Raw genomic sequence first — 26,464 nt, 5'->3', positions numbered from 1 at the left:
CTGTATATGCCAGGTACATTTCAGATACCTAACAGCATTGAGGAGCTCAAAGGAGAGTGGCCTTTGTGAATTACTGCCATTGATTAGCAGGCTACACCCTAAGCAAAGCTCTCTGAAAATCTCAAGGACAGAAACCCAGGCAACAGTAGAGATGGCAGATGACAAAAGAGAGCGGAGATGAAATAAAGACTGTTTGTTTTCATATCATTTGTGATTATCATTACTTTGTACCTTTTTAAAAAATGTCCATTATATCTTCTTTTTGTGTGAACTATATAACGTTTGTGGGTGTTTTTCTCAAGTAAAAATTCTTCTTTATACTTCTTCAACAACAGCACAGTGGGTGTGGCTTTGTTTTGAGCAAGGCGAAAAATGTTTTCTATGGGATTCAAGACATAAATGGAAAGCGGTATAAATGTATCAACTGTAGTGATACCCAGTGTAGTGCCCATGAGCAACTATGGTGCCTGCCAAAGTGTTTTCCCAAAGCAAATAGCCGGTCTTACTTTCCCTCTATCCCACTGGAGCAGCAAGAGAAGAGCCCAGGTGGCTTCATCTTTGTGTCTGCCTGGAGGACCCACTCAGAAACATCTGCCTCATCAACGAAGGCTGCTTGGCTTGGAACTTCCCAATATTTCGTGACAGGCCCCAGCCCCTGTGGCAGTCACTTCACAGTTGCCCAGGCCCCTTCAAGACAGCCATTTTGGGGAGGTTGTTTTCAAAATTCTGTAAGCGCCACAGGTTCAACAACGTTAGGTGACCCTGATCTACTGCATTTATAACCCTTCTTTCTTCCACCATGGAGCTCAAAGAAGCTTGCGTGGGATTCCCAGGAGGAGTCCCATCCAATCAGCAATCAGACCTAGACCTGCTTAGCTTCAGCAAGGTTGTTACTTCATATGCCCTGCAACAATGCCTTGGGACGGAATACATCACAGCCATACTCTGATTTCACTACTGACGTTGGTTGTTTCTGATATTAGCTGTGAAATGTATAGTCCTAGATTTGAATAGCTTTAAAACAAAACAAAACCTTCAAAGGTAATCCAGTCCAGCCACCCCTGGGAGCCAGTGTGGTGTAGTGGTTAAGAGCGGTGGTTTGGAGTGGTGGACTCTGATATGGAGAACCGGGTTTGATTCCCCACTCCTCCACATGAGCGGTGGTGCTCATCTGGTGAACTGGATTTGTTTCCCCACTCCTCCACATGAAGCCAGCTGAGTGACCTTGGGCTAGTCACAGCTCTCTTCGAGCTCTCTCAGCCCCACCTACCTCACAGGGTGTCTGTTGTGGGGAGGGGAAGGTGATTGTAAGCCGGTTTGATTCTTCCTAAAGTGGTAGAGAAAGTTGGCATATAAAAACCAACCCTTCTTCTTCTTCTTTTTGGATAGCATCCTACATAACCACAAGATTGGAAACCCATTTAATAGGGGGGGGATCTTATCATATAGTCCAACCATACATGTCATTTGGGTGGTGAGCCTGCTCACTGTAGTTTGGTCAGGTGTCAACCTTTTTTAAGGACTGAGGCCAGAGGAAAGAAAAACCTTATTTTCTTCTTATTTACAATTGGCAGCCATTGTGCATAGCACTGTCTGGCTAGCTTTATGTGGTATCATGAGACCACTTCCTCCTTCCCTGAAGCAGTTTCTCAGATTTTTTTAAAAAGATGGCTTTATTTTTAAATAAGGTGACAAATGAATGTTGAACTGAATGAACATACATGCTGCATTAAAAAAAAATTAATTTATATTTTTATTGCATTTCTATAACAAAACATACAAAAAATACAGAAAAAGAAAAAAAAAGAAATATAAAATACACAAGAAAAAAGAAAAAATACATTTACAGAGCACTAATTTACTACTGATACATTATTATTTTTCTCTTTATAAAACCCTTTAGTGCCCTGGGTCCAAATCCCACCACCACCACCACAGTGCCCTTCACCATTGGACTTCCGATGGAATGTTATGGCAATACACAAAAATTCTATTATTATATTCTTAGTTAAAAATGACATTATACTATAATTCGTTAACTATACTTTTAAAATCCGTTTTTGCCAATTTATCCCAATATGCGGCAGCCTTTGACCATGTAGATTTAAATTCTTCCATATCTTTAGCATGTAAAGAAACTGTAATTTTGGCCATCCGCATATACGTCCATAATTTTTCTCTCCACTCTTAAAGCAGATGACCCAGCTGAATCATGAGGAGAGAGGAAAAATGAACAACTGACAGTGTAGTTCTAAACTTGACTTTGATGGACTTAGAAGAGTGTTGTAACTCTGCTTTGGTTTGCACTGCCACTCAGTGTTTGATTAATTCTTTAGGCATGTCTGCCTTTTGACAGTCCAGATACAGTGATCTTAAATGCAACACGTGGAATTAACACCAGGGGAAAGCCACTGACAGGGTGAGGATGTTTGGTTTTCTTCCTGGCAGAGCTGCTTTTTGGCAGGAACATATGCCTGTGTCTGTTTTTCCTTTCTCTGGTTGTTTTGTTGAAATGAGCTTCCCGGCCCTTCCTTTTTCCTCTCCTCTCCTCCTGATTTCCTGCTTTCACTCTGCCAGTCGCTTGCCACCCTGCCTGCCAGGAGGATACTGCACATGGGGGACTGCGAGTTTAGTTGAAGGGCTTACAGTTTGAAGTGATAGCTGATCTCCTTGGCAGACACTTCCCCTGGCTAAGAAGTGGGAGGGGAGGGTGTGTCTTCACCTGCAGGGTATGGATTCGCTTCCTACCAAGCTTGCGTGTGTTTTATATGACGGACATGGCTCACTGATTAATAGTTGTTGCCGGTTATTCCTCCGTCTCTGCCCTGTGACAACGAAAGCACTCAGTGATGAAAAGGAAATGGTGAGTAAGAAGTGGCTTTGTACAGGACATAGAAATGAATTGCCAGAACAGGTTTCTTTCCTTTCAAGCTCCTCTTGAGATGACCTTCTCCAGAATCCATTTTACTCAGTCCAGTCAGTTAATCCCATATGTTGCATTTCAGTCTCAGATAGAGAAGAAGAAGTCTCACTTCTGCTGAGCACACAGGCACAACGTACTCGCCGGCCTTCGCAACTCACTATCAGCACCTGGCCACAGGCAGCCAAGGAGCCGAGAGCTGAAGCACAAGTTCCGGTCCTCTCCAATGCTGAATGACCTCCCCCTGCCACCCTGCTGCTCCCCCCAGTCTGTGTGCAAAGAGAAGCTGTGGCACCCTGGCATTCGAGGCTTGTGAGCTGGAAGCCGTTTCTTCCAAGCGGCAGCCAAAAATGGCAACAGTAGAGGGGGATTTGGTACAAAAGGAGAGCAGGTCCATACCAATGCAGAAACTATGTGGTGAAGGGGCAACCTACAATGACACCACTCCTCTGGCAGTACAGACTTGGTGCGCTAAGCTGGCACTATAGATGAGCAGACTGAATGCTGGTGCAATGAGAACTACAGGGCTCAGATGTGATTGCAGTAGGCAGCTGGCTTCTAAACATTGCTTATGCGAATATACCATTGCTGGCTTGCCTCTATTTATGCAGCCAGGGTTCTTGCCTGTGGGGTGAATGTTCATACCAGCTGAAGGAATAAAGTAACCAATTAAAAGGAAATTCCAAGAGGAGTAGCCATGTCATTGTTCTGCAACAAAGAAGACAAAAGGCTCTTTTAGATAGATGGTGTCTTCTGTTAGTTGTCCCCTGCTCCTGGTTCACTGTCTGCTGTGATATTCCTGTCCCCAGTTAGTGGAAGGGTCAAGATTATCCTTAATCTTCTGGTAGCTGTCCCCTGCTCCTGGTTCACTGTCTGCTGTGATATTCCTGTCCCCAGTTAGTGGAAGGGTCAAGATTATCCTTAATCAAGGGAAAGACTTGCTGTTAGAATGCTGCACTGTAAAAAAAAAAAAAACGCTGAAGTTATACATGCTGGTTGATGTATGTGAAGACACAGCCTCCAGAAAAGAACAAAAGAAATGGGAGCTGGGGAGGAGACTCTCTGGGTATTTACGACAGCCAGGTGGAAGACTACTGACAAATAACATCCAATAAGGGAACAGTAAGCACATTATGAGAAGACAAGCGTCACTGGAAAAGACAATAATGCTAGGAAGAGTTGAAGACAGCAGGAAACAAGGAAGACCCAACATGAGATGGATTGACTCTATAAAAGGAAGCCACAGCCCTCAGTTTGCAAGACCTGAGCAAGGCTGTTAATGATAGGATATTTTGTAGGTCATTGATTCATAGGGTCGCCATGAGTTGGAAGCGATTTGACAGCACTTAACACACAACACACATAAGCAGCATCTCCACAGCAATAAAGCAGAGAGGTCCATAGCAGGAGCTTTTCTGTCTGGTATTATTTGGCCCTAGGTCAGCAGATGGCATATGAACACACCTTATACCAAGCCAGTCTATTGGCCCATCTAGCTTACGGTTATCTATTCTGACTGCCTGTAGCTCTCCAAGATCTCAGACAAAGACCTTACCCACGCTGAAAATGCCAGAGCTGGATGGGGACCTTCTGTTTGCAAAGATCCCTTTAAATATTAAGAAACAGCACAATCCTGTGTAGAGTTGCTACATTCTAAGAACAATAAAATCATAGGGTTAGACTGTAGTGACTCTGCATAGGATTGCATTGTACTGCAAGTAACTGTGCTCTGCCCCCTTGAGGCTAATTACTATATTACAACATGCTTTCTTTGGAAGGCGCCTATGAAATCTAATTAAGCAACTATAATGGCACTGATAGTGCCACCCAATGCCTACTGAGCCCTTTGTAAATTGAAGTATTCTTGCTCCTGAGAAAGCACTCTCTTTGGGGATGGAGGACCTGTTTGACTGTTGGAAAATCCACCCTGCAACTATAAGATACAGACTTTTGAGGCAGCTTACAAAAAAGAAAGAACAAGGACAAGAGTTACAGTATGGTTGCCAATCTCCAGGTACTAAATACAATTCACAATAGCCAGCAGCAAGAACAATATTCCTAAATAATACTCATAAATACTTAACACATATGAAAAAATGTACAAAACAACCCAGAGTAAACAGCCCCATGTTCACCTGATGCCTAAAATATCAACAACAAAACTAGGTGCTAGGAAAGCAACAGTGGAGAGGGAATTCCAAAGATGAGATGCCATCAGAGTCGGTCCTATTCTTGCTATCTGCACACTGTCTCATGGGGCACACAGTAGGGTACCAGGTCCCTCCTCACCACTGGCAGGAAGTTTTTGGAGTGGAGCCTGAGGAGGGCAGGGTTTGGGGAGGGACTTCAATGCCATAGAGTCCAATTGCCAAAACAGCTATTTTCTCCAGGTGAACTGATAGGGTTGCCAAGTCCCAGGTGATGGCGAGGCAAACCCCCGCCAATCTACCTGGCTGCCTCCCAACCAGCTGAGGGTCAGTGGGCAATGTGTGCATGCACAACCACCCACCACGCCACGTCACTTCCAGTTTACATCCGGAAGTGCCGCATCGCAACGGGCCTTTTACCACTCAGACTTGTGCATGAGCAATCTTTGCCTTACCTCTACCCCAAAAACCTCCCGCCGGAGGAGAGGGTGGACCTGGTAACCCTATGAACTGATCTCTATCAGCTGGAGATCAGTTGTAATAATGGGAGATCTCCAGCTAGTATCTGGAGGCTGACTATCAAAAGCAAACAGCAACTATGGCTCTAATCTAAGGTAAATATTCTAAAAGAACAGTATTTTAATCAGCTATAAATCTACATATTTTAACATTTCACAAAATTCCAACATACAAAATACATTCACAAATGGTGCTAGTTGCTTATCTAACCATAACCCCCAAACCTTACAAATATTAGCTCCAACTTAGCTCTTCATATCCACAGTTCCATTCCGACTTCACTTATAGTTCTTAAAGAGCCAAGGAGATTCTTTGTTTTAGCTGTCCTAAACACTAAACGGCTTATCGCTGTATAGATCCATAACAAGTCCAAACAACACGGGCTCCTGCAAAGATCATAAACAGTGAACAGACTCAGTTCTTTAAGTATTTTGGACCCCAAACCTTTGGGGCTTTAAGGGTGACTGCCAGCACTTTGAATTGTGTTCAGAAGAAAATAAGCAGCCAGTGTAGCTGTTTTAAGAGTGTCAAAGTACGATTCTGATCCTTTTTTGCCAGCTAGCAATCTTGCTGCAGTTGTTGCAGCTTTTATTTGCACGGTCCAAGCAGCTGAGGTCCCTCCCACATGCTGCTTAGCATCTGGATCTGGTTATAAAGCGTTTCATTTTTTCCATCAATGCATTTCCTTTCAGGCACAATGTTTTCTTTGAAACCACAACTTGAAGCTGGACTCTTCCCCCCCCCTTCTACGCCTGTACAGTCCCCACCCTGACTCATACTGTTCCCCTCCCTCGCTTGCATGAAAAAAGCAGGCCCTTTGCAAGCAAAAAGAAGCTGCTAGAAGCCAACCTACCCGTTCTTTTGAGGAGTTTCATCCACATCTCCTCCTGTTCTTCTCCCTCATGCGCAGAGCAGCCAGTTTCACCTGCAAAAAAACTCGGTACCCATATGATCAGCTAAAGAAGTTCAGGAAATTGGTTTAGCAACCCTCTGAAGTAAGTGACTTATGTTTTTCTCATCGTGTTTCGCTTTGTTTCCGAGAAGAACAGAGACTGTCTGAAAATAAACATAACACAGCGAGTTAAGATATCCATTAATGATGGGTCACATTCCTGTACTACTCCCCAGATACAGAGGATCCTTATTGCCATATGTGTTTTAGGAAGGAAAAAAGTTTACTGGGTTGCTGGATGTCAGAGGTGGAGAACTAGAACAGATCAGGTTGGGCTCTTGTGTTCTACCACTACAAAGAATTAACAAAAAAAATTGGCAACGAATAACTGCAAGTCCAGCTGTCGCTTTGTTGACATGCAACAGCTTACCTGCTGTAAGTCCCCAGTCTCTACTTTAGCGGCTTGTTCACATCATCAAACAATAAAGATTTCAGTCTCAAGACATCTTGTTATTTTGTTTTTGTTTTTACAAGTCTTGGACAACACGATTAATAGACATCTCCACAGATCAGCACGCTGCATGACTGGGTTATTTACTTTTTACCGGCCTTGGTTGGGTGGGGCTGTCAGGCAGCAGAATGACATGTGAATGCCATGCATATGTCTTTTCAGCACTTTTGATTCAAGAGGCTTCATAGCACAAAAGGAACACATTCCACTTGAATGCAAAAACAAACATTCTTGTAGACACGGCTGGGATTAGGGGCAGGCAGCCTTGGGAGGAGCTTTGCCCCAGAGATAGATCATCTGCTTGTAACAGATGGTCCCAGATTCCATTCCCGGCATCTGTAGTTAAAAGGATCAGGTAGTAGGTGATGAGAAGGACCATGGGAGAGCCACTGAATAGACAATACTGACCTTGATGGACCAATGGTTTGATTCAGAATAAGGCAGCTCCATCTGTTCACACAGGGTGCATGTTTTGAGGTCATGGGGATGCCTATAGGGTTGCCAGGTCCCTCCTGACCAGCAGAGGGGGATGCATATCACAGGCTATATTCAAACATTAAACAATTTGAGGAGAGCACTTTGTCTGAAGAATCTATTTGATCTAGGACTAGCCCTGCCTGTAGATTACAAAGGGAATGGTAGAAAGAGTAGGAGGGCCCATCTCTTCTGAAGAGCATTGGAGGGTTGAAGTTAGAATTTACTGCCTGACAAAGATTCTTTGAACACGCTAATAAACCGGGTAAAATGTTAGCATGGCAACTTAACCATAAAGAGAAAAGATTACCAATATTAAAAATTAAAAGGAAGGGTAAGATAACAAGTGATAAACAAAAAAATTATGGAAACATTTGTAGAATATTATACAAATTTATACAGGAAGAATTTAGTATCAGAGAAAGAAATGGATGTATATCTCAGTCAAATTGACTGGGAAAATTTATCACAAGAAAATAGGGAATCATTGGATTCTCTAATAACTAGGGAAGAATTAAAGGAGGTAATAGGGGAAAGTAAATTAAGCAAATCACCTGGGGCAGATGGGCTTACAGCATTTTATTATAAAACATTTCAAGAACAATTAGCCCCTTATTTATTAGGTGTGATGAATTCCTGTTTGCAAAATGGACTTATCCCTCAAACCTGGAAACAAGCGAGTATAGTATTCATACCATAAGCGAATTCGGATTTATTGGAAGTAAAAAATTATAGACCTATTTCATTATTGAATAATGATTACAAATTATTTGTTGCGATCTTAGCAACTAGATTAAAAAAGGTATTAAACCAAACTATACATGAAGATCAAGTAGGATTTTTACCTGGAAGATTGATTAGCCAAAATGTAAGAGTAGTAATAGATCTATTAGAATATGCTGAACAAACTACAACTCCGGTAGCCATGATATTTTTGGACACTGAAAAAGCGTTTGACAATGTGAATTGGAAGTTTATGAAAAAAATATTAGAATGTATGGATTTTGGAGTAAATTTTAAGACAGCTATAGAAAATGTATATACTTATCAGACGGCTAGTTTGTTGATAAATGGAATATCATCACAATTTGAAATTCAAAGGGGAATGAGACAGAGTTGTCCTCTTTCCCCTTTGTTGTTTATTTTAGTATTAGAAGTCCTGTTACTAAAGATTAGACAATCTACTGAATTAATTGGATTTCGAATTGGGAGAAATCACTATAAAATTAAAGCATATGCAGATGACCTTGTATGTTTTTTGACGGATCCTACTGAGCAAATTGATAATTGGAATAGAATTTTGGAGGTTTATGGAAAGCTTGCAGGCTTTAAAATAAATAAAAATAAAAATAAGCTATTGGTTAAAAATATGACTCTCTCACAACAAGTATTAACCAAAAAGACGGGGTTTAATATTGAACATAAAGTAAAATATTTGGGTATATGGTTAGCACCGAATAATCTTAATTTATTTCAGAATAATTATATTAAACAATGGCAACAGATAGTAATAGATCTCAAAAACTGGGGGGAAATACCATTATCCCTATGGGGTAGAATGTCAGTTATTAAAATGATGGTATTGCCTAAGATGCTTTTTTTATTTCAAAACCTACCAATTTTGAAAGGAGCACAGATTTTTAAAAGTTGGAAGAAAGATTTTTTAAATTTTCTATGGGGTAAGGAAAGACATAGGATAGCATATAATAACTTAGTTGAATTAAAAGAAACAGGAGGCCTGGGATTACCAGATTTGAGAATGTATTATCAAGCAGCTTGTTTCACCTGGCTAAAAAACTGGATTCTATTAGAGAATCCTAAAATATTAGAATTAGAGGGGTTTAATTTACGCTTCGGGTGGCATGCATATTTATGGTATGAAAAGGAGAAAGTAAACAAAGAATTTAATTCCCATATTATTAGAGGTGGTTTACTTCAAACTTGGAAGAAATATAAAGGATTTTTGGAATGTAAAACCCCTGGCTGGATTAACCCTGTAGAAGCTTTTATGAAGAGAGCTGTACAACTAAATTTGGATATTGATATTTATAGAGAAATTACAGAATGTAAAGAAGGGGTTTGGATGTTGAAGAGTAGAGAAGAGCTTAAAATTAAAGACTGGTTTATGTATTATAAATTAAGAGATATATTTAATAAAGATAATTTGAGGGGATTTAATCAAAATAAATCTAAACTAGAAATTATATTAACTAAGGGAAATAAAGGACTGATAGGAAGAATGTATAAGTTACTAATTGAAGTGAATTTCGAACAAGAAAGGATAAAACCAGTGATGATGAAATGGATGAAGGAGTTAGGTTATAATATTGATTTGGAAATATGGGAAAACCTGTGGAAGAGGGAATACAAATTTACAATCACTAATGAAATAAGAGAAAACTTATATAAGATGTTTTATAGATGGTACATAACCCTGGTACTGCTAAGTAAAATGAAGAAAGACAATATGGGTTTATGTTGGAAGTGTGGAACTGGAAATAGCCATGCATAAAAGACCACTGATTGGCCCAAAAATCACTCAGTAGTGAGTTTCAAGGAAAAACACAGATTTGATCTATGAAGTTTTTAAACAGAGACTTAAAAATGTAGACTATATAAGAGACACACAAACCCCCAAGGATGTCAGAATGGTTAAAAATAGCAGTCAAGAACACTATAAAAAGCAAGAATGTTTCCGTTGGAAAAGTGCATGTCTTGCCCAATGAAGTAGATCAAAAAGAGCACTAACAGTGCAATCCTAAGGAGAGTCACTCCATTCTAAACCCATTCATTTCAATGGGTTTAGACTGGAGTAACTGCATAAGATTGTTCCATAACTGTGGCAAACTGTATGTAAATTAACAAAAGTACAAAGGAAAACAGAATTTCCTTTAACTATATGAGGTTCAGGAAAGTAGCTAGAGAGACACTGGGATTATCAGATGACAAGGGTGTAAAAGGAACACTAGAGGGATACAGAAATTCTTTTAAGGCACACGAGAATGTTTCCTCTTATGGATTTATAAAGGGGTGGCAGAGATTGTTACTAGGATAAGAGGAGCTGGCTGTTCTTGGAGGGGTTTCATTTTCCAACTATTGAAGGGATCAGGCCCTAAATTTGCTGACTAGAAAGCTGCATCCCTCATGACTATCCATCACTGGATCCTGCCTGCTGGGTTGAAAGCTGGGTGAAGAAGGGGGGAGGTTATTAAAAAAAACTAGAAACTGTCCTCAGGCCTTAATTTTTTGTCACACATCAGTATACTGTAATTGTTTAACACTCAGCATGCTGCGATTCGTCAACCTTTGCTCCTTTTCTGTTCATATGTTTGGAGTAACAAGAAGTATAGCAACAAGAAATATTTTTGGATGGGCAGTAGGGTTGCCAACACTGGTTTTGAAAATTCCTGGATATATAAGGGTTGTGCCCGGGAAGTGAGGCGTCTGGGGAAGAGAGGCAACTCCTTCCCTTCCTGTGAGGTCACCTCCACTAAAAACAAAATGTAAATCTCCTGGCTCATATGACTCAACCTAATTTGTTTTTCAAAAGTGTCTTCAGGTTTTTCTGACTTAGAGTTAAGGAGAAAAAATTCCATTGGCAGACCCATAGCAGGATACCATCCACAAGCAGTCTTGTGCCTTACTCAATCCCCAACTGGCTTCTGGCAGTAGTGTCTTCTCTGCAAGTAGCTATCAGTCAGTTTCTCCTAGCCTCAATGGTATACCATAGGAGAAATGGAAGTCCTAGACCATCCAGTCTCTGTAGCTGCTCTAGGACTACCATTTCCCCTAGACTCTATGGCTCCACCAGACAAACTGATATCTGTAGTGCAGAGATCAGGTAGGGAGACCAGCCTCCACCTCCATTGCCCACAGGACTGCGGAGGGAACATGGTGGGTGGATGTTTTAAAAAGCAGTGTTGCACTGTCACTTCCAGCAACTTCAGGGTTGCCAGGTCCCTCCTGGCCACCAGTGGGGAACGGGGGGAGTAGTGTTACCAGATCCAGGTTGGGAAACATCTGGAGATTGGGATGGAGCCTGGGGTGGACAGGGACCTCAGTGGTTAGAGTGCCATAGAGTCTACTCTCCAAAGCACCCGTTTTCTCCAGAGGAACTGATCTCTGTAGTCTGGAGATGAGCTGTAATTCCAGTAGATCCCTAGGTCCCACCTGAAGGCTGGCATCCCTAAGCAAATACCCAGAAGTGATAGAAGGTTGCCAATTCAGCACTCTAGGATTCAGGTAGGATTTGTCTGAATCCTAGACTGTTGCATTAACATCACACTAGTGACAGGACATGACTTCCGGATATTTGCCAGAAGTGACATCACGCCACTGGCATGACATAATTCCCCCTGGTCCCTGCCCTCTCCCTCTCCTGCTGGTTGCCAGCTATGGCTGGCAAACCTAATATCAGGAGTAATTTTAGGCCATGCCTGGAAAGTTGCAACCTTAATGGGCAACCAATGGTCCTTGGTACCCTGATCTGTATTCATAACTGCTTAATAAGGATAACAGCCTCCAGGTGGGGCCTGAGGATACCCTGGAATTACATCTTATCTTCAGAGTACGGAGATCAGTGCCCCTGGAGAAAATGGATGCTTTGGAGGGTGGACTCTATGGCATTGTACCCCACTGCAGTCCCTGCCCTCTCCAGCTCCATCCCCAAATCTCCAGGAGTTTCCCAGCCTGGACCTGGCAATTAAGGTTTCCAACCTCTAAGTACTAGCTGGAGATCTCCTGCTATTACAACTGATCTCCAGCCAATAGAGATCAGTTCACCTGGAGAAAATGGATGCTTTGGCCATTGAACTCTATGGTATTGAAGTCCCTCCCTTCCCCAAACCCTGCCCTCCTCAGGCTCTACCCTAAAAACCTCCCACCAGTGGAGAAGAGGAACCTGGCAAACCTACTGGCAACCCTACCCTCCCAATCCCTGCCAGTATCCGGCGGGGGGTGGGGGGCTGGCAGCCTTACTGCTTAATCAAAGGTAAGGAATGCCTGCCTTTTTCATAAACTCTTAGGGCGAAAACGCATGGTCGCTTTAGCCTCCTTTATTCCCTGTTTCAGCCAGGATGCATTTCGCCAAAATCTAGTCTCATGACAAAGCCACAGTGGAATGGCTTGCTGCTTTCCCTGCATCTGAACTAGTGTATCTGGCCCCAAGAGTGGTACAACCCTTACTGGCAGAATCTCTCCTGATGTCTTTCCCACCTCTACTAATTCAGGTCTTTGTACTAAAGACAACAGGGGATTATCATGAAGTTATACATTAAAATCATGATCAATGGCATGCACTGTGCCAGAAGTGCATAATTTATAATGCAGATCTGTAACTGCTAAAGATTAATGTCTTCCTTGTTCACATTAGTCAGACAATAACTTTTTATTCCTCATAATTGTGTGTCATCCAAGAACTATTAACTAAGCCCAGCCCATTCAGACTAATACATAAGACTCATATTTCCACGCTGATTATGTCCAGAGAACTGGAGTAATTGGAATCACAGCAAAAGTACAGTCCATGACCAGAGCTCACACAGCCAAGGAGGTAACAAAGCTGGATAGAGAAAGAAGCCAAGATTAGCAGTACTGTACCACTGAATCTAACAACTGTATTTCTTTATTACAAACTCCAAAGAATTGCTGTGGGCTAGCTGTAAGCTGATGGGTAAAGGTAAGGCAAGCTTGACTTTTAAGAAGCAAAGGGATAAGACAAAGAATGGGAGGTGATGGTTCAGGAATACCTGTTTCCCTCTTCTCTTCCAGCTTGACCAATGGAACCTGCAGGTAAAGGAGCAGAAATTAAGAGGAGGGTCCCTTACTTATTAGTACACACCCTCCAGAAACTGACAGATGGAAACAAGCAAACTTCAGTGAGTGGTAGGACAGGAGCCATCCTCTGCTTTCTTTGAAATATTAACTTTAACATGATGCACATCCACTCAAAGAGCACATTTTTGTGTTCAAATAGCACAGCCCAGTATTTTTGTTTTTATTCACACGCATTTCACTCCTAAAACACTAACCAGACTCACAGTGTTATTTTTCACTACATGCTATGTGAGATATAGTTCCTTGGTCAGACAGACAGTAGTGTGCCAACCAAATGAGTTCAATTAGCAAACAATTTCTAGTATTAAGGACAGACTGAATATATGTTAGAAACTAACACTGATAGTAAAACACAAGCCCAGCTAGTGTATTTATTAAAGAGGCGCAGATGGAGTGTTTTTCTTGGGCAACCATGAGAATGTTCCGATTTCAAATGCTCAGTGATGATTCTCTTCTTGCAGCCCATGAGAGATAAGAACACAGCTCCTTGTTGCTGGCTTCACATTCCAACACTGAAAGCTCCCCTTGGACAAAGAAAACAAGATGGCTGCTCTCCTCACAGAAAACTTTCGCTTCCTCTCACTGTTCTTCAAGAGCAAAGATGTGATGATTTTCAATGGCCTGGTTGCCTTGGGCACAGTTGGAAGCCAGGAAATTTTCTCAGTGGTCGCGTTCCACTGCCCGTGCTCCCCAGCCAGGAACTACATCTATGGATTGGCTGCCATAGGTGTACCAGCCCTCGCCTTGTTCATTATTGGTGTCCTCTGGAACAGCCACACTTGGAACCTGGTAGCTGAGTGTCACAGACGAGGAACCAAGAACTTTTCAGCAGCAGCAACCTGCCTGATCTTTGGTTCAGTCCTGGGGCGAGCTGCAGTGGCTCCTGTCACGTGGTCGATGATCTCCTTGCTTCGTGGAGAGGCCTACGTCTGTGCTATGAGTGAATTCATGGATCCTACCACCTTGTATGAATTTCCCCCTGGCTACGGAGCAGATATCATGGCCAGATTCCCTTGTGATGATCTGCCAGGAAACTTGACGAAATATAAGGATGAAGTTATAAGGCAATTAAAATATGAGTCTCAGGTATAATATTTTACTTACTTATTTATAAAGTAGAGGAGTGCTGCCTACTTGTTTATCTGATTGATTACTGTGGGGATTTATCTCTGTATAATAATGTCAGTGTCGGCAGCCAATGATCCTGTAAGAAAAATATCCTTGCACCTGTGTCATATCTAACTCTAGATTTATTTGCATTATTTCTACCTCACCATTCTCGCATATGTGCCCCAAAGCAGCTAATAATACTGCAAATTTTTGGGACTTTTCTAAAGTTAATGCATGTTGGAAGTAGGGCAGTCGTGTTCTTAGTCCTTAGTGTTGTGTAAGGAATTTATTCTGATGTTTCTTTTCTATAGAGACGTTGAAGTTATTTTGAATTTTGGCGATACTGCTTGCCTTTGTTAAGCAGTAATTGAACAAGAATGTTAGCTCTTAAAATAGACATTGTCAAGAGTCTAGATTCCTCATTCAGAAACCCTTTATCAATTAATTTAAATATTTGGGGCTGTTGAAGGTGTACTCAGATGTTTTCCAAAGTAGTTGTTCACAATGCATAATGGAAAAAAGCTTAGAAATTACTTGGTCCTGCCAAAATATTGAGATCTAGGTTCCCTTGTAGAAACGTAAAGGTCCCCTGTGCAAGCACCAGGTCATTCCTGACCCATGGGGTGGCGTCACATCCCGATGTTTACTAGGCAGACTTTGTTTACGGGGTGGTTTGCCAGTGTCTTCCCCTGTCATCTTCCCTTTACCCCCAGCAAGCTGGGTACTCCCTTGAGCCTGCTGTAAATCCAGCTTCCTTCTAAATGAATGTAAGAGGGGCAGACTGTACAATCAGGCAGCATAGCTCAATACACTACAGCGGAAAAAGAAAACAAACCCCTGTTCTGTTACTAACACTATCCTTCCTTTCAGCTTTTTGGGTGGATGCTCCTTGGTGTAGTTGCTGTTCTAGTGTTCCTCACCAAGTGCTTGAAACATTGCTGTTCACCCCTCAGCTTCCGGCAGGAGGACTACTGGGATCAATACCGCTCCAATGAGGCCAAACTCTTCCAGCGGACCGCAGAGGTGCACTCTAAAGTCATGGCTGCCAACAATGTCAAAAAATTCTTCGGTTTTGTATGTTTAGATAAGGAAGAGAAGGAACTGGTACAGGAGTACCCTGCGGAGGATGTCCAGCCCAGGCCACAATGGGATGCCATCACTGGGGTCTGTATCTATCGGGAGAATAAAGGCTTCCCTCTCTACAGCCGTCTTCATAAATGGGCCAAAGCTGGGACTGGATGCAACTCCGGTCCTGATACCCAGGAAACAGTTTTCCTTGCTGCCTAAGATAACTGAACTTGTCCAGTAGTATCTCCATATGCCATGCTGTTTTACCTATGAACAAAGATCTCAGCTAGTGCATAAAGTTTATTGCTTGTACTGCCATCTAAGAGGCACAGATAGCCTACACCTCATGGGAGTTCAATCAATGACCAATGGCAATGGTTTCTTACACTGTGGAGTTCTTCTCTAAAAGATCACAGCTTTGCTGCTCTGGCAGAGGTAGCCAAGTGATGCTTGCTTTTTGGTTGGCAGCAGGGTTTGCAGATGCCAAGCCCAGAGAAGTCCTCATAAGATACGCACACATGGAGAAGCAATATTTATCCTCACGTAAGGCATAAAATCATCTTATCAAGGTGACTTACTATTTTGACCTTCTTTAGGACCTTTCCTCTAGAAAGACTCAAACCAGAGTGTGGACATCAAGAGAAAGCCACAAGTAGTGACATTATGTAGATGAATAACTCAGGAACTTTAGAACATAAGAACATTTATTGCTGCCTGGCAGGATTTAAGTTTGGAGGAGATGGGACTGGTGGAATTCTGCCTTTGCAAGTGGCAGCTACTCTGCTTTCCCTTACTTTGGTTTTTAGAAACAGAACTGGATTGAATTACCGTATGTCCTTTGATCAATGAGGCTGTGCTTTGAAATGGCATGCCTGTATTATTGCACTATGGGTCTTCACATTGGCCACCTTCGCTGCACTTTACATAACAGAAGCACAATTTCTTGCTGTGAAATGTCCAGCAACTACAGCTTTACTTTTACCTTTACTTTTCCCATCACTCCTAAAAGCAAACTTAATAGTTGGAAGACAGAAAATGGTGGCCCATCCATAGACAAGGCAGGGGTTGCTACATCCTCGGGATTTCTCAGGCATGCAGAAAAAACATTCACTTTAAAAAGACCCCCCTTCTCTCTCCATCACACACACAAACAACACTGATGAAGTCTTCAGGTTTCCCTGTCAGAGGCACAGAACTGAGGTCAGCTGACCATAAATTAAAGGATAAAAAGGAAATGGGAAGGGAGAGTTGCTCAATACCTTGAACATACAGTATCCTCTGCCCCCCCACTCCAAGATTTCTTAGCAGGTCCTCAATTTATTATTCCCTTTAGCTAGAAATCTTGCAAGCCTCCAAAAATTTGAAACCATGCTTTCAGAAGGAATAAGGTATTTGATGGGGTGGGCAGAGGTGCACTTTCCTCTATAACTCCCATGCAGACAGTCCTGTGGATAAGAATCAGGTATAAGAGGCAGTGGCAAAGTACTTTAGATAAATATCTTTATGACAAGTTTCAGTTCAACTTTCTAGGTAACCAAGTGCAACATATTAAATTGAGGGTGTATTTAGTCCCCTATATCTGTGTACCCTAGAATTTGATCTACTTGAACCATACTGGTTGCAGACATTTCCACTAGATGTCCAACCTCTCTTGTTTTTGTATCATCCCCTGCCTTCAGATGCAGACTGCTCCTACACATTCAAGATCAAATAATAAGTTTAAAAGCTTATTTAAAAGCCCTAACACAAACATGGGAACACTATTGGATTATATATTCAATATATTATAAATGCCCTGACCTGGATGGCCCAGGCTAGCCTGATCTCGTCAGATCTCAGAAGCTAAGCAGGGTCAGCCCTGGTTAGTATTTGGATGGGAGACCAACAAGGAAGTCCACTGTTGCTATACAGAGGAAGGCACTGGCAAACCACCTCTGTTAATCTCTTGCCTTGAAAACCCCATAAGGGGTCGCCATAAGTCGGCTGCGACTTGACGGCACTTTACACACACACACACACATATTACATTAATATTTTACTTATTCCTCCTAACCATCTTAAGAAGGTTATAGAAGCCAAAGCTTTGTCCTGTTAAATATGGGTAGTCACAATTCAAATTTGGAGATGTTTCTAATCACTCAGATGAAAAGGAAACAATACAAAAACGATATTACTCAGCTCAAAGGCTGAAGGTTGTAACTGATGGACAGGTATAACCTCACGATATCCATCAAGATAGTTTTCATGTTTCAGAACCATTATCACCTGCATAAAGACAAGTCATGTTGTAAGGACAAGGGCAGAAAAAAAAGATAAAAAGTGGTCCCCACACAATTTATTCAAAACAGTAAATATTCAATAGATTCAGTTAGCGCACCATGTTCTCTTCTAATCTTTGCTAAAGTATAAATGTATACTATTCTCAGTAAAAACCTTAATCACGGCTCAGTTCCTGTATATGCAGGCAATACCTGTTGATGGAATCAGCAGCCAGCTTAAGCTGAGTAAAAGCAGTAAAGACCTTTCTTTTCATAACTGAGGAAGTTGGAGGACTCCAGAATAAGTTTGATTTTATGGCTGTTCTTTCTCTGGGACTTTTTAAAGCTGCTGCAAAGCTTTTAAGCTCTTCTTTGAATTGGTTTTATTTAGCACAGAATAGTACATTGCCAGCATGCGCACAAATGTTTTCTAATAAAAATTGATATATTTCAAAACTTATCAGTGTTAACACCAGTAAATGCCAACAATTACATCTATGTTATTTGTAACTTAACATTGCCATCGTTTATCTGACTATCTCTGGGTTGTTAGAAATTCAAAAGGTGGGATGCATTTTTTAGCACTGACGATAACATCAAACTCCTAGAGCTCTGTTACAAGATACTTTAAGCTAGCATAGATTCATGCAAGCTTGCTAGATGCCCCAATACACACATTTAGCATTTTTTCCTAGGCATGCTATCCCCCACCAGTGGTGTGCCTGCAAAGGCACAAATTATGGCTGCTTTGGCAAGTCTATGCTGATTTAGTGAATTAAACCCCCTCATGCACATGGGAGGCAGCACATTTAGGAAAACCATTTGATTTGGGCATGGTAAATCTACTCTATGGAGTTAGCTCATCTAATCCTCTATGAATAGATTACCGTATATACCCATGTATAAGCCGACCCGCATATAAGCCGAGGTGCCTAATTTCTCCCCAAAAATGGGGAAAAATTAGGCACCCGCGTATAAGCCGAGGGTCGGCTTATAACCCCTCCCCCCCCCCCGCAGGCTTACCTTACAGGGCTCTCCAGCGGCGAGGGTCCGGCGGCGGCAGCGCGGCCCGGGGGGCGGGGCAGCCTTCCTGCAGCTGCAGGAGTCTGCCCCAGGCCGCTCCCGGTGGGGAGAAGTGGCGGCGCGGCCCGGGGGGCCCCGGGGCAGCCTCTCTGCAGCTGCAGGAGGCTGCCCCAGGCCGCTCCCGGCAGCAGGAAGCGGCGGCGCCACCCGGGGGGCCCAGGTCAGCCTCTTTGCAGCTGCAGGAGGCTGCCCCAGGCCGCTCCCGGCAGCAGGAAGCGGCGGCGCGGCCCGGGGGGGGGGCCCGGGGCAGCCTCTCTGCAGCTGCAGGAGGCTGCCCCAGGCCGCTTCCGGCGGGGAGAAGCGGCGGCGCCACCCGGGAAGGGGGCCGGGGCAGCCTTACTGCAGCAGCAGGAGGCTGCCCCAGGCCGCTCCCGGCGGCAGGAAGCGGCACAGCACGGCGGCGGCAGCAAGTTTCCCCCCTTCCTCCCTCCTCTTTCCTCCCTCCCCCCGTATTGACCCGCGTATAAGCCGAGGCCGGCTTTTTCAGCCCATTTTTTGGGCTGAAAAACTCGGCTTATACGCGAGTATATACGGTAGCTGAATTTAGGGAATTCATACATATTGGTAAAGTCAAAATCTAAAGAAAGCAGTGGGATGACCATAACGCCTGCAACCTAGAAGAGGGCTTTTACCAAAAGAAAGAAGTGTAAGGTTTCATAGAAGAACAGCAAAGTTAACAAGCTAGAAGTCCTCTCAAAACCAGCTGGCTCTAATTTCTAATTCATGCAATAATGAATGCATGAATCAAATGAGAAATACTAGTAAAGGAACATACGTTCTTCATCACCTTTATATATTATAAGAAAAAGACTAAGAAAAAAAATTATATCATTTTATTGCATTTAAGCCATCTGTACACAAAATCTGTGGCCTTTTTGAATGTTATTTTTTTTTAAATGCCATATAAGTAAAGATTCAGAAGCAATCCTCATTTAAATATCCTGAGAAGGTAGCAAAGATACAATGCTCTCATACAGTTCCAGAGAAGTCATGTTGATTTGGTCCAGGGTTAACTTGATCTGCTGTTGAGACCACCAAGAAGCACAACAAGCAGGGATGGCTTCCCTTCTCCCAGCAGCTCTGCCATGCTTCTCTGCTAGCTACCAAGCAAGACCCCAAAGTTTGTTCACTGTATAAATCAACCCTCAGCAAGACTGTTCTTGGATTCCACGTATTCCAGCGCTGCTGCCTTCACGGCTTGGACCGTTTCTGCTGTGCCATATTTCTTCTCATATTCTAAATAGCGTTTAAAGAAAAACTTCATCTTCTTTGGTGCTAGGCTCAGGTGTATTACTCGCTCAAAAACATCCCTGTGAAAAACCATAACATTGTTCAGAACAGTTTTATCATAAAGTATGAGCTGAATATTCTAGTTAATATTATTGGGGGGGATTAATTCTTTCAAAGTCCTTCGCCTCCTGAAGAAATCAACATGCTGTCAAATCCTTGTTTCTGTTAATGGAAAGGCAGTAACAGAAAGCAGACAGCCTGGATCCAAAGCTTCCTTACCATCTTCAGCGCTTGGTTAACAGGGGGACCCAGAAGCCAGAAAGGACAAGACTGCACTACTGTGCTTACTAGAAACCCAGTCCACCCTAGCTCAAAAACAAACAAAAACTCCGAAAAACAGCATGCAGACCCTTGGTAACTTTAAAATTCTCAGCACACAGAAGGCTTTGTTCAAAAGGCCCTAACAATGTCAGAGCTGGTCCTGCTTTCAGGCCTTCTGTGGTCATATCAACAATATGAATGAATGGTTTTATTTGCATTTAGCAATAGGCCATTACAAAAATATCAAGGATACCACAAATACATAATAAAATATTAGATTAATAACATACTGGATTAATAATAAATATACATAATAGAAGTTTGCTAAAACAATGCATACAAAACAACAAAATAATAGCTAAAAATTGTGGTGGTGTCCCAATCGGACAATGGGGCCTAGCAACCATTAAAATCAACTTGAAGGATCTACTCCCTTTGCAGCCATATTGGCCCTTATTTTCTTTGCTGCCAGAGCGTACAGGGGCAGTCCTATAAGAGACAAACCCATTTGTATCTTATCAACATTATTTGTTAGACTGTAATAGGCCATCTACATTTAAATGCATTGTGTGCCATCATACAAGACTGAAAACCCTTGCTTCAGTGTATGATCAGCATGACAGCCTCCATGCTAAGTTGCAACCAAGCAGTCATAGGAACAACACAAAGATTTAAAAATCCCAGAATGGTTTCCCACTGCAAGTAGTAGGCCTAATGCAGGTTCTTAATGCTTTCCATTAATCCAGTCCCTCACTCTGAGCCCCTCTCAGTGTTGTAATACTGCTCCTCCCTGCATTAAAAAAATAATAATAGACCTTCCAGTCTGATTTAATTTATCTTTAATTCATGGCCATTAGGCAGTCCCTGGGTCATAACTGTATCCTTTCCTGGAAGGTTCAGGAGTCTTGGCCTTCTAAGCCATGTTAGTACTCACCGTACTTCCTTTTGGCAGCCATGTTTTATCAACATGTCTATATAAATTGACCAGATGTCTGTGCGTTTCGGGTATGTGCTCAGGGTGTTCTCAAAAATGGCCTTGCCGTGTTCCGGATCCCCAATCCGGAACTCAAGCTGTGCCAGCTTTGAAATCACATCCACATCTGAAACATAGAAAACATGCATTTTTAGAGTATACTTTCCAGTAGCTGTCATTGCCTCTGGTCAGATTTTGAGGGCACTGCCATTACCTTGGCAAAAGGCCACTAAACAGGGAAGTTAGGGTTCTGAGTAATTTCTCAAGAGTAGTTCCCCCCTCCCACTTCTGTTTAATAAAATGTGTGTTAGTAATTGTGGCTGATTTTTCCCACTAATGCAGTATATGCAGCTTTTTTAGTTCGGTGGCACATAAAGCAAGAATATACACATTAAGCAAAGGAGGCAGAGTGATATAACAAGGAAATTACAACAAGTAACTAAGATCGATGCAGAATTAATATGTGCTATGAAAGCCCTGCTAAGATTTCTTAATACTCTGGTAAACTATGGATTATCTACAGCATACGCAGAGCACAATATTTTGCTAAATTCCTTATCAGAAACTCCCCCAACATCTGAACTTAAAACACAATTAAACGCCTATGTTTAAAGGGGAAATTACCAATGATAATTATGGCTGAGTTTTTTAGAACACCTAGGTATCATTAGTAACTATTAGCAAGCGCTGTCCAAAAAAATCAATAAGAAATGTGAAGTTCCTGGTAGCCACTTGGTCCAAATCAAAATCCAAAACCAAAATCCACCAATATCCTTTCTATTAAGACCAACCAAAGCAACACAAAACAGCATGGAAGCCTTTGAGTCCCTCAGAACTCTACACCACTCTGGACATTAAATGGGGGGGGGGTTCAAGGCCATGATCTGGACACCATTTTTCTATCCCTGTTTGGAGGGTCATGGAGTCTTAACAGGCAGGTCAGAATGAGTATCGGATACCTTTGGATCTTGCGGAAGTGTAAATGCTAGAGGGGAAGCCACAATAAGCCACCAGCCATGAGTAAACCAAGAGACTCTTACGTTCTTTGTCTGGCAGACACTTGAGTGAACGTGGGAGGAGCCTGTGAGCTGCCTCTACCAGGCCTCTTTTCAACAGAAAAGTGGAATATTTCACCCACACAGACTTTTCCTGGCGAAAGCGCTTCAGCATTGTGTTGTACAGATCGTCAGCTTGCTGATAGGAACAGAAAAAAGAATGGATCATTCTTAACATGTAAAATCCACACATATCTAAAAACAGGGAGCTGTCACTACTTATTTATGAACATCAGAAAACTGAGCCACTGAATTTAAAAATGCTATTCAAGGCACAATTAGGACTAAAATCCAAGTCACCAGTCTTCCAACTCTTAGTACTTCCTAGTGAGTTCTGCATATTCTAAATTTAGCTTTTGAGAACTTACTGGCTCTATTCTTGAATTCCCCATCCTGTCTTCTGCCCACTTCAAAAATTATTGTTGGCTACTCTTGTGGTTACAGGCTGACAAGCATAAAGATACAGGGCCTTAAGAGATTCAGGCAGACAGCGATGGAAGGGACAGACATAATTAGCAAATGACTTCCATTTCCACCAGTACCCAGACTTAAAGTTCTATGCTCTTCAACCCTTCCCCCAAGCTTGCTTGCCTTGAAAAGCCAATATCTATCCTGGATCTGGTAAAGAAATGATTTTTGTATGTTTATATAAAAAAGAAATTATAAATCTAGTAACCAAGACAGTAAGCATGTTGATCTTATATCTTCTGACAGCACATGTTGTGATAAATAGTAATAACTAGAGCCAAACACCCAGCATAAGGCAACACCTAGGCACTGTATGGACAAAACCATGTAAAGAATAAGCTTGCTACCTGTCCCAAACTGAAGACACACAGAGAATGCAGATTCAACAGGACGGAAGGAACCCCAGAATCCAGGTGGATCAGCTTAGGGGGACTCAGTCAATAGGTTATTTTCCAGCTATACAGGATGAGCAGCAGCGACCCTCCACTTTAAAACATTGTTGTTACTGGGCCTCACCTTATATTTGTCAGAATCAGCATAGATGTCTGCCAGCTGCTGGAAAACTTTCAGAGGCTCATTGTACTGAATGGCTCTTTCAAAGACTTTCATCAGTGCTTCCTCTGTGCCATACATGTTCTCCAGGTTCAGCAGGGCTACCCACACATTCAGCTTCTCTTGCTCTTCCCTTGGAAACAAAGGCATATATTGACCAAAGCTTATATTTCTTTACAGAAATAACAGCTCCTAATCATCAGTTCCCTACTACTACCCAGAAAAGGCAACTAGTAATCTCAAGTGCCAATGAAAATATGTCAAGAGTTCTGAACTGCCTACTGCTGCTGCCTTTCCTAGCCTTCTCTTTGGCACATATGTGATGGGTTAAGCAGGTATATACAGCCCTAACTCCCTAGTTTCCAATGACATAGACTGAGTCAGACCACTGGTCTATCAAAGTCAGTACTGTCAACTCCAACTCTCAGCAGGTCTCCAAGGTTTCAGATGGAGGTTTTCCATATCATTTACTGTCCAATCCTTTTAGCTGGTGATGCCAGGGACTGGACTTGGGACCTTCTGTATATAAGTAAATGCTCTGCCACTGAACCGTGGACTTCACAGTGATTGTTCTCAGTAGCTACTCTGGACTGAATGAAAGCTACCAAATCAGTTTTTTCCAGACCAGAAACTGGGCACATAACATTAGCATCCTCTCTCACACAATGGATTTTGGGCGAAAGATTATTGGGACTGTAGCACACTGAGAATCTATTCTTAGGAACAAATATTTGATGCAGAATTTTGCACCTGGCCCACTTGGAGCTATCAAGGGAGTATGACATGCCTACCCAAAAACACCAGTTATATATCAGCTACTCAAGTTGACTTAATCTGTGCAATCAGGATGAATGCAATTAAAATCACTGAAAAGTCATCTCTTTTCATTCCCTTTACTCTGCTCAGCTCCCTTGTGCTGAAAGAGGGCTGCTGCAGTGCTTCATGAACTCACACATGCGGTCCTTTTTGTTTAAAAGATTTACACCCAACCTCTTTACAATTTAAAATAACTGCACAAGGAGCTTATAAGACCAGCTCTAAAAATCAATAAAGTCACAACAGAATCAATGACAGGACAATAAAATTAGTGAGAAACATTAAAATTAGTGTAACTCATAAAAAGAACACCACTTCAGTTAATATAAGCCAGAGAAATTTCTTTTCCGTTGCTTAATTCCATTAGCAGTTTGGGAGGGGGGAATACAACTACTGAAGAACCAATTCGAACTGACACTCTTGAGTGAAGCTCAAAACTATACATCCCACAATGCAATAGGAAACACAGTGCACTCTGGGGGTTCTGATCTCTATGGCTTCATTAATTATACAACTCTTGGGGGGTGACAGCTGCAGCATCCCCAGGTAAACTGACGAATTCTTAAAAATCTGTGTGGTATTAAGAAATGAGAGAATATCTGGAGAGATATGGAATTTGGTTTGAGCCTTTGCATTTTTATAGCAGTTTCATGCTGGCAGTTCTTATAACAAAATCACAATTTAAAAAATGCCTAAAGTGGCGTGTAATAAAATCAACATAATCCGAATCACAACATCAGACCAATACCATAAATAAAATACATCTTTACAATAACTAAAACAAAAAAAAAAACTGAAGCAGAATAATAGGGAAAAGTGGTTGAAGTGGTAAAAAAAGGTACTGCCCACTACACTTAAAGTAGCAGGAAGACCAACAAGTGACTGTACAGAATCTCAATGCTTTGGCTCACTACACTGGATTGCAGTTGTATAGAAAGCGAAAGGGTGAGGGGGGAAGAGAGATAAACAACGTTACCCATTTAATCCAGCAGGTGATCCCTTCCCACAAGATAGTCAAACTAGACCTTATATAGGTGAGAATGGCTACAAGCAAAAAAGAAAGGCGAATCACCTGAAGGAAATTGTCTTGAGTGCCCTTTCGGCTACAACTCTGGCCTTCTCTATCTCTGTTGCCTGGAGATGGAATGCCATATACTGCATCCAGAGGATGGAGCTGTCAGGGTTGCCAAGGACCAAGCGGTCAAAGTCATCCGCAGACTGGGGCTGCCGAGCCGGGTCCATCAGAGCAGCTTCTAGTTTGGAGAGTTCCTTTTCTGCCCTTTGCTTCTCCAGCTCTTTGTTCTTCCTTGTTTGTTTCTTTGTCTTCAAAGGAAACAAGGCCAGAGAGGATTGGAATAGCAGCGACGATACAAGACTCGACGTAAGGGAAGTGTGTGTCTAATCACTTGGTCACTCAAACTGTTCTAAGCAATGGACACTTAAAAAGCTTTTGAACTTCCTGTAGAAGAGACAGAATCTGGAACAGTAGACAGAGTGGATCCTTAACTGGGGCACTCTGAACACTATGACATGGCAGCCTACGTCCCCAAACCCTCCTGCCCCCCAAGGTCAGCAATACACACATCTATGTCTTACCCTGCATCACCCAGACTGCCCTCGTTTGTGGTCCACTTAACTAAACTGATGCAGCTCCCTCCTGAATGCTTCCAACATCTCCCCAAATGTGTGGAGGATGGTTACTGAAAGGAAGCTTTGAGGTAGCTGCATACAGAACTGCATGTCTGTCATCGTTTCTTCTAAGCAACACAGCTCAAAAAAAGTAAAAATTTACAGAGGCAAGCCTCCGAAACAAGAGAGAATGTTTGCATAAAACAATTCCCAACATGATCTGAAGCTAAAGAGAAAGACTCTAATAGTGCCATGCCTTTTCCTATTGTCCCAACTGTACCAAAATCTCTTAATTTCAGAAGCAACACATGATCTATATACTTTTCAGGCCAGCATGGTAAGCCTGAAACATACTAAGTTAAACATCAGCAAATAGGACTCCTGGCTGCATGTAAAGCAAAGCTGAAGCAGATTGTACTGAGATACTTCACCGTTGACTGAATGTCTTCTTCATCCTCCTCGCTAGAAGAGCTCTGGTCTCTCTCTCTCAACATGGTTGAATCCAGCACACTTAAACCTTCCTCCCACGTAAAGTTGGTTGAAACCTTCAGCCTTAGAAGCTCTCTTCCCTGATGGGAGAAAAACCAAAAGATTTTGTCTTAA

General features: G+C 42.3%; 2 protein-coding genes across 2 annotated transcripts in view; one reads left to right on the top strand and one right to left on the bottom strand.

Moving 5' to 3' along the window:
* The first annotated feature begins 13,824 nt into the window (after positions 1-13,824).
* CALHM2 (calcium homeostasis modulator family member 2) lies at positions 13,825-15,695 on the top strand. The gene is made up of 2 exons (XM_056850128.1): positions 13,825-14,384; positions 15,279-15,695. Exons 1-2 carry the CDS (start codon positions 13,842-13,844, stop codon positions 15,693-15,695), a joined length of 960 nt encoding a protein of 319 aa, XP_056706106.1. The 5' UTR covers positions 13,825-13,841.
* Positions 15,696-19,870: 4,175 nt separating this feature from the next.
* Positions 19,871-26,464, bottom strand: part of PDCD11 (programmed cell death 11) — a 34,233-nt gene continuing 27,639 nt past the window's right edge. Inside the window, exons 30-35 of the mRNA XM_056849731.1 lie at positions 26,293-26,430; positions 25,305-25,555; positions 23,381-23,549; positions 22,382-22,535; positions 21,303-21,468; positions 19,871-20,127 (exon numbers count right to left, since the gene is read on the bottom strand). Of these exons, the coding sequence (XP_056705709.1) occupies positions 19,956-20,127; positions 21,303-21,468; positions 22,382-22,535; positions 23,381-23,549; positions 25,305-25,555; positions 26,293-26,430 (1,050 nt within the window). The 3' untranslated portion in view covers positions 19,871-19,955. The remainder of the gene's footprint in view (positions 20,128-21,302; positions 21,469-22,381; positions 22,536-23,380; positions 23,550-25,304; positions 25,556-26,292; positions 26,431-26,464) is intronic.

Source organism: Euleptes europaea, chromosome 5, assembly GCF_029931775.1.
Source record: "Euleptes europaea isolate rEulEur1 chromosome 5, rEulEur1.hap1, whole genome shotgun sequence".
NCBI lineage: Eukaryota > Metazoa > Chordata > Lepidosauria > Squamata > Sphaerodactylidae > Euleptes > Euleptes europaea.
This window is presented reverse-complemented; position numbering and strand designations above follow the sequence as displayed.

Excerpts from the sequence above, each read along its gene's own strand:
- CALHM2 (XM_056850128.1), top strand. The coding sequence starts at position 13,842 with ATGGCTGCTCTCCTCACAGAAAACTTTCGCTTCCTCTCACTGTTCTTC. Across the intron at positions 14,385-15,278 it reads AATTAAAATATGAGTCTCAG|CTTTTTGGGTGGATGCTCCT; the intron begins GTATAATATTTT and ends CCTTCCTTTCAG.